This window comes from Rhincodon typus, chromosome 3 (assembly GCF_021869965.1).
Source record: "Rhincodon typus isolate 14 chromosome 3, sRhiTyp1.1, whole genome shotgun sequence".
Taxonomy (NCBI): domain Eukaryota; kingdom Metazoa; phylum Chordata; class Chondrichthyes; order Orectolobiformes; family Rhincodontidae; genus Rhincodon; species Rhincodon typus.
Window position 1 is genome coordinate 128,612,073 of NC_063334.1, and position 8,825 is coordinate 128,620,897.

The 8,825-nt window shown below is 47.1% G+C and overlaps 1 protein-coding gene across 1 annotated transcript in view; it reads right to left on the reverse strand.

Annotated features, from left to right (window-relative positions):
* nup155 (nucleoporin 155) overlaps positions 1–8,319 on the reverse strand; it is a 172,217-nt gene extending 163,898 nt beyond the window's left edge. Inside the window, exon 1 of the mRNA XM_048594325.1 lies at positions 8,250–8,319. Coding sequence (XP_048450282.1) covers positions 8,250–8,319 — 70 coding nt within the window. The remainder of the gene's footprint in view (positions 1–8,249) is intronic.
* Between the last annotated feature and the right edge of the window lie 506 nt (positions 8,320–8,825).

Here is an 8,825-nt window from a genome sequence, read left to right on the forward strand (position 1 = left end):
ATCAAAGTGGCAGACAAGTGGAAGTCCAGAGTCAATCTTGCAGAACAAATGTAGGTGTTGCGCAAAGTGATCACCCAATCTGTGTTTCATTTTCTCAATGTACAGGAGCTCAGAACATAGAAACAAAGAAGGTAGGAGTAGGAGGCAACCATTCAGCCCTTCGAGCCTGCTCTGCCATTTTTTCACGATCATGACTGATCGTCCAACGCAATAGCTTAATCCTGCTTTCTCCCCACAACCTTTGATCCCATTCGCTTCAAGTGCTATATCCAGCCACCTCTTGAATTCACTCAATGTTCTGGCATCAACTGCATCTACCCTGTCCAGTCCTGTTAGAATTTTATAAGTCTCTATGGGATTCCCCCGTCATTTGATTTGGGGATAGAAATGTCATTCAGAGGGGTTAAGTGCTTCACTTGTGAGATGTGGGAGATCCGCGACACTTCCAGTGTCTCGGACGACTACATCTGCAGAAAGTGCACCCAACTGCAGCTCCTCACACACCACATGGATAGGTTGGAGCAGCAATTGGATGCACTTAGGAGCAGGAGGATGGCGGAAAGCATCATAGACAGTAGTTTTAGAGATGCGGTGACATCCAAGGTGCAGGCAGATAGTTGGGTGACCGCTAGAAGGGGCGGGCAGGCAGTGCAGGAATCCCCTGTGGTTGTCCCCCTCTCTAACAAGTATACCGTTCTGGATACTGCTGGGGGAGGGGGGGGCATGGCCTTTCAGGGGGTAACAGCAGCAGCAGCAGCCAGACTGGTGGTACCACGGCTGGCTCTGTTCATAAGAAGGGAAGAACAAAAAGCACTGGAGCAGTAGTTATAGGGGGCTCTATAGTTAGGGGGACAGATAGGCGCTTATGTGGATGTAAGAGAGTCTCCAGGATGGCGTGTCGCCAGGGTCCAGGATATCTCTGAACGGGCAGAAAGCATTCTGAAGGGAGGGGGTGAACAGCTAGAGGTGGTGGTACACATTGGTACTAACAACATAGATAGGATGAGTGATGAGGTCCTGCAGCAGCAGTTCAGGGAGTTAGGTAGAAAGTTAAAAAGCAGGACCTCCAAGGTTTTAATCTAAGGATTACTCCCTGTGCCACGGGCCAGTGAGGCTAGAAATAGGAGGACAGTACAGCTCAACACATGGCTAAACAGATGGTGCGGGAGTGAGGGTTTCAGTTATCTGGGCCATTGGGATCTCTGATATAACAAGGTGTAGAGCTGGATGAACACAGCAGGCCAAGCAGCATCATAGGAGCAGGAAAGCTGACGTTTCGGGCCTAGACTCTTCTTCAGAAATGGGATCTCTTCCAGGGCAGGTGGGACCTGTACAAGAAGGACGGGTTGCATCTAAACTGGAGGGGCACAAATATTGTGACTGGGAGGTTTGCTGGTGTCACTCAGGAGGATTTAAACTACATTGGCTCCCGGGCGGGAGGGGGGGGCGGGAGGATGGGAACCAATGCAAAGGTGAATTGACTGAAAGGGAACTAGACAATAGGGCCAGTAAAACTCAGAGGAAGAGCAGGCAGGGTGTGGTTGCTGATCAAAGCGGATCTGGTGGACTGAAGTGCATCTGTTTCAATGCAAGAGGCGTAACAGGTGAGGCAGATGAACTTAGAACTTGGATTAGTACTTGGAACTATGATGGTGTTGCTATGACAGAGATTTGGTTAGGGGAGGGACAGGATTGGCAGCTTAATGTTCCAGGATACAGATGTTTCAGGAGGGATAGAGGGGGATATAAAAAGGATGATGGAGTTGCACTATTTGTTAAGGACTATATCACAGCTGTACTGTGGGAGGACACCTTGGATAGCTCATACAGCGAGGCAATATGGGTACAGCTCAGGAACAGGAAGGGTGCAATCACAATGTTTGGGGTTTACTATAAGTCTCTCAACAGCCAGCGGGAGATAGAAGAACAGATATGTCGGCAGATTTTGACAAGATGTAAAAGTAACAGGGTTGTTGTCGTGGGTGATTTTAACTTCCCATTTATTGACTGGGACTCACTGGGTGCTTGGAGCTCGGATGGGGCAGAGTTTGTAACGAGCATCCAGGAGGACTTCTTGAAACAGTACGTAGATAGTCCAACTAGGAAAGGGGCCGTACTGGACCTAGTACTGGGGAATGAGCCTTGCCAGGTGCTTGACGAATCAGTAGGGGAGCAGCTCAGGAACAGTGATCACAATTCAGTAAGCTTTAAAGGTACTGATGGATAAAGATCGTGTAGTTGTCAGGTGAAGGTGCTAAACTGGGGGAAGGCTAATTACAACAACATTAAGCAGGAATTGAAGAATGTAGATTGGAGGCAGATGTTTGAGGGCAAATCAACATATGGTACGTGGGAGGCTTTCAAGTGTAATTTTTACGGAACTCAGAACCGGCACGTTCCTTTAAGGATGAAGAATAAGTATGGCAAGTTTAGGGAACATTGGATAACGAGAGATATCGAGAGCCTAATCAAACAAAAAGGAAGCATTTATCAAGGCTAGGAGGCTGGGAACACACAAAGCAAGGGTGGAATACAAGGAGAGTCAAAAAAAAACTTAAGCAAGGAGTCAGGAGGGCTAAACGGAGTCATGAAAAATCATTGGTCACCAGGATTAAAGACAATCCCAAGGCTCTTTATACATATATAAAGAGTAAGAGGGTAGCCAGGCAGAGGGTTGGCCCACTCAAGGACAGGGAAGGGAATTTGTGTGGAGCCAGAGGAAATGAGCGAGGCATTAAATGAGTACTTTGTGTCAGTATTCACCACAGAGAAGGACTTGGTGGATGATGAGTCTGGGGAAGGGTGTGTAGATAGTTGGGGTCATGTTGAGGTCAAAATGGAGGTGGTATTGGGGTTCTTGAAGAACAATGAGGTAGACAAGTCCCCAGGGCCTGATGGGATATACTCCAGAATACTGACAGAGGCAAAGGAGAAAACTGCTGGGGCCTTGAGGGAAATCTTTGTATCCTCACTGGCTACAGGGGAGGTCCCAGAGGATTGGAGAATAGCCAATGTTATTCCTTAGTTTAAGAAGGGTGGCAAGGATAATCCACCTAATTATAGGCTGGTGAGCCTTACATCAGTGGTGCGGAAATTATGGGAGAGCATTATTCGAGACAGGATTTACTCCCACCTGGAAATCAATGGGCATATTAGCAAGAGGCAAGATGGTTTTGTGAAGGGGAGGTCGTGTCTCACTAACTTGGTTGAGTTTTTTGAGCAAGTGACAAAGGTGATCGATGAGGGTGGGGAAGTGCACGTTGTCTACATGGACTTCAGTAACGCCTTTGACAAGGTCCCTCATGGAGGGCCAAAACAGAAGGTAAAGTCGCACGGGGTCAGAGGTGAGCTTGCAAGATGGATAAAAAACTGGCTCGGTCATAGAAGACAGAGGGTAGCAGCGGAAGGGTGCGTTTCTGAATGGAGGGCTGTGACTAGCGGCGTTCCTCGGGGATCAGTGTTGGCACCTTTGCTGTTTGTAATGTTTGTGCATGAATCACAGAAGGTAGGTCTGCAGGTACAACAAGTAATTAGGAAGGCAAATGGAATTTTGTCCTTCATTGCTAAAGGGATTGAAATTTAAAGCAGAGAGGTTATGTTGAAGCTGTACAAGGTGCTGGTGAGGCCACACCTGGAGTACTGTGTACAGTTTTGGTCTCCTTACTGGAGAAAGGATGTACTGGCACTGGAACGGGTGCAAAGGAGGTTCACTAGGTTGATTCCAGAGTTGAGGGGGTTGGCTTATGAGGAAAGACTGAGTAGATTGGGATTATATTCATTGGAATTCAGAAGATTGAGGGGGGATCTTATAGAAACATATAAAATTATGAAGGGAATAGATAAGATAGAAGTAGAGAGGATGTTTCCACTGGCAGGTGAAGCTAGGACAAGAGGGCATAGCCTCAAGATTAGAAGGAGCAGATTTAGGACTGAATTGGGAAGGAATTTCTTCACCCAGAGGGTTGTTAATCTATGGAATTCCTTGCCCAGTGAATTAGTTGACGCTACTTCAGTAAACATTTTTAAAAAAAAGGTAGATATTTTTTGAACAATAAAGGAATTAAGGGATACAGTGAGAATGCGGGTAAGTGGATCTGAGTCCACGAAAAGATCAGCCATGATCTTATTGAATGGCGGAGCAGGCTCGAAGGGCCGGACGGCCCACTCCTGCTCCTAGTTCTTATGTTCTTATATAAATGATTTAGAGGAGAACGTAACTGGTCTGATTAGTAAGTTTGCCAATGACACAAAGGTTGGTGGAATTGCAGATAGCGATGAGGACCGTCAAAGGATACAGCACTATATAGATCGGTTGGTGACTTGGGCAGAGAGATGGCAGATGGAGTTTCATCCAGAAAAATGTGAGGTAATGCATTTTGGAAGGTCTAATCCAGACGGAAAATATACAGTAAATGGCAGAACCCTTAAGAGTACTGATAGGCAGAGGGATCTGGGTGTACAGGTACACAGGTCACTGAAAATGGCAACAGGTGGAAAAGGTAGTCAACAAGGCATATGGCATGCTTGCCTTCATCGGCGGGGCACTGAGTTTAAAAATTGGCAGGTATTGTTGCAGCTTTATAGAACCTAAGTTAAGCCACATTTGGAATATTGTGCTCAATTCTGGTCGCCACACTACCAGAAGGGTGTGGTGGCTTTGGTGACGGTACAGAAAAGATGTTGCCTGATATGGAGGGCATTAGCTATGAGGAGAGATTGGAGAAACTTGGGTTGTTCTCACTGAAACAATGGAGGTTGAGGGGGGACCCGATAGAGGTCTACAAGATTATGAAGGGCATGGACAGACTAGACTGTCAGAAGCTTTTTCCCAGTGTGGAAGAGTCAGTTACCAGGGACCATGGGTTTAAGGTGCAAGGGGCAAGGTTTAAAGGTGATGTCCGAGGCAAGTTTTTTTACACAGAGGGTGGTGGGTGCCTGGAACTCGCTGCTGGGGGAGGTAGTGGAAGCAGATACTATAGTGACTTTTAAAGAGCGTCTTGACATGTATATGAATAGGATGGGAATAGAGGGATACCGTCCCCAGAAGGTCAGGGGGTTTCAGTTGTGACAGGCAGCATGTCGGTGCAGGCTTGGAGGGCCGAAGGGCCTGTTCCTGTGCTGTAATTTTCTTTGTTCTTTGTTATTTGTCTGAACTCAATCAAAAATAATCCCAACCTAGTCATCCTCTCCTCATATGTCAGACCTGCCATCCCCAGAATCAGCCTGGTAGACCGTGGCTGCGCTCCCATGAGAGAAAGAGCATCCTTCCTCAGGAAAAGAGACCAAAACTCTGCATAATATTCCAGTTGTGGCCTCACAAAGGCCCTGTATAACCGCAATAACACATCCCTGCTCCTGAACTCGAAACCTCTTGCAATGAAGGCCAACTTACCATTTGCCTTCTTTACCGCCTGCTGCAAATGCATGCTTACTTTCAGTGACTGGTGCACAAGGACACCCAGGTCCCGCTGCACGCTCGCCTTTCCCAATTTACAACCATTCAGGCAGTAATCTGCTTTCTTGTTTTCGCTTCCAAAGTGAATAACCTCACATTTAACCAAATTATACTGCATCAGCCATTGATTTGCCCACTCAGCCAACCTGTCGAGATCATGCTGAAGGATCTCTGCGCCCTCGTCACTGTTCACCCTCCCACCCAACCTGGTATCAGCTTCACTCTCCCTCTCTTACCTACTTTGACTTACATATTTTATAATGTTGCATCTAACTTCCCCTCATTTCTGCTGCTTAATAAATACACACTTCTAATTTAGGGCAATATACGGATCCTCCCCAATAGCAGTTTCTGACCAGTTGCTGTCATGTCTCTTGTTTCTTTCCAAAAAGGAGAGGTCTCCCTTGGGGCTTGGAAAGACTAATATTCTCAACTTTTTATTTCTTGATTTTTCTAATTTATTCCTATTACCGATAATGTTGGACTACTTATTTCTTTACCTTTCTAACTTGCTTCCTTTTCCTAAGGATTTGAACTTATGTATCTGTAACTAGGTACCTTTGTATGTAAGATGGCACTGCAATGCAGTGACTGTAAACTTTTCACTGTATTCATTTAAGCATGTGACAATAAAGCTAATTCAATTCAAGAACTGACTGCAAGTCAGTCCTCCTTTAATCACGTTGTGTTGCACAATCACCGTACTAAATGGGACAAACTTTGAACAGATCTAGCAATCGAGACTGGGCATCCATGAGGGACAGTGGGCCATCAACAGCAGCAAAATCATACTTCAACACAATCTACAATCTCATGGCCGTCATAACCCAGACTCTACCATTACCATTAACCTGGGGATCAACCTGGTTCAACCTGGTTCAATGAACAGTGCAGGACGTACACCTAAAAATGAGGTGTCAACCTGAAGTAACAAAACAGGATGACCTGCGTGCCAAACAGCGCACACAGCAAATCATAGACAATGCTAAGTAATTCCACAACTAAATGAGCGATCCAAGCTCTGCAGCCCTGCCACGTTGAGTCACAAATGATGGTGGAAATTAAACAACTCAGAGATATCCATGGCTCTCTGGAATCTTCCTCCCCTCCCCTTCCCTCTGACTCCAACCCCTTCCCCAACCCCACCTCCTGTCAGGTATTCACCATCCCTTCCAACCTTCCGCTCTCCGATGCTGAATGTTCTGCATTCAACAAGGGTCTCAGATTTATCCCTCTGCATTCCCATTTTAATGAATTTCGGGCACAACATGACATTAAACTCTTCTTCCACCATCTTCGCCTCCGTGTCCATTTCTTTAGACAAGAGTCCTCTCCTTGTCCCACAGACCCCTTCACCCAGCTCCAACACTCTCCCTTCTACCTGGACTTCTCCCTCTGGCCTTTTATCTTCATTTGATCTGTTCATTGAGAACTGTCGACGTGACATTGGTGGCCTCAATTTCTCTGCCACCCTTCACCCGATCCAACCTATCTCTTTCCGAACTGACTGCACTCTGTGGGCTTAGATCCAACCCTGACTTTGTTATAGAGACTGCCGATAAAGGTGGTGCTGTTGCAGTCTGGTGTACTGACTTCTGCATCACAGAGGCCGAGTGCCAGCTCTTAGATACCTCCTCCTATCTTCCCCAGACCATGACCATGATGTTCCACCGTGGAACATCAGGTCATTACATCCAGTATGGTCACTGATCTCATTTCATCTGGTGATCTCCCCCCACAACTGCTACCAAGCTGATAGTCCTCCAGCCCCACACAGCTCGCTTGTGTCTCCTTCCGAAAATCCACAAACATGACTGTTTGGGTAGACCCATTCTGTCAGCCTGCTCCAACCCAACAGAACTCATCTCTGAGATAGTAGGAACTGCAGATGCTGGACAATCTGAGATAACCAGGTGTTCATCCAGCTCTGCACCTTGTTATCTCAGAACTCATCTCTTCCTACCTTGACTTGGTGTTTTCTCCCCTGGTCATGTCCCAGCCCACGTACATCTGCGATTCCTCTGATGCTTTATGCCAATTTTGAGATTTCCAGTTTGTAGGCTCCAGCCGCTTCCTCTTTACCAGGCACGTGCAATCCCTTCACGGGTCCATCTCCTACCAGTATAGTCTCAGAGCTTTCTTCTTCTTCCTGGAACAAAGGCCTGAACCATCCCCACCCATCACCACCCTCCTCCACTTGGCCAAGCTCGTCCTCACTCCCAACTACTTCTCCATCAACTCCTCACATTTTCTTCAGGTCAGAGGGGTGGTCGTGAGTACACGCATGAGTCCTCGTTATGCCTGTCTTTTCGTGAGGTAGGTGGAACATTCCTTGTTCCAGTCCAATTCTGGCCCCTACCCATAACACTCTCTCCGAAATATTGATGATATCATCTGTGCTCCTTCCCTCTTGCTTCTGGATTTGGAAAAGTTCAATTTCACTTCCAATTTCCACCCTGCCCTCACTTTCACTTGGTCTTTCTCTGACTCCACCCTTTCTTTCCTTGAGATCTCTATTTCCATTTCTGGGGATAGACTGGCCATCAAGATCCACTGTAAACCCACTGACTCCCACAGCTACCTGGACTATACATCCTCGCACCCTGCATTGTGAAAAGGCTCCATTCCATTCTCCCAGTTCCTCAGCCTCCGCATATGCTCTGCTAAGGCCAACTTTGAGAAGATGGCCTCCAAAACGTCCACTTTCTTCCTCAACTGAGGATTCCCCACCCTGTACCACTGTCGACAGTGCCCTCAACCGGGTCCAACCCATCTCCCACACTTCCGCCCTCACCCAGTCTCTTCCCTTCCACAACAATGATGGGGTTCTCCTTATCCTCAACCACGATCCCACCAGTATCCATATCCAGAAGATCATCAGACACCATTTCTGCCACCTCCAGCGAGATGCTACCACCAGAAACACATTCCCCTCCCCTCCCTCCCTTGTCCGCCTTCTGCAGGGACTGTTCCTTCTGGGACACCCTGTTCCAAAGAACAAAGAAAATTACAGCACAGGAACAGACCCTTCGGCCCTCCAAGCCTGCGCCGATCCAGATCCTCTATCTAAACATGTCGCCTATTTTCCAAGGATATGTATCCCTCTACTCCCTGCCCATTCATTTATCTGTCTAGATACATCTTAAATGATGCTATCGTGCCCACCTGTACCAACTCCGCTGGCAACGCGTTCCAGGCACCCACCACCCTCTGCGTAAAGAACTTTCAACGCATATCTCCCTTAAACTTTTCCCCTCTCACCTTGAAATTGTGACCCCTAGTAATTGAGTCCCCCACTCTGGGAAAAAGCTTTTTGCTATCCACCCTGTCTATACCTCTCATGATTTTGTAGACCTCAATCAGGTCCCCC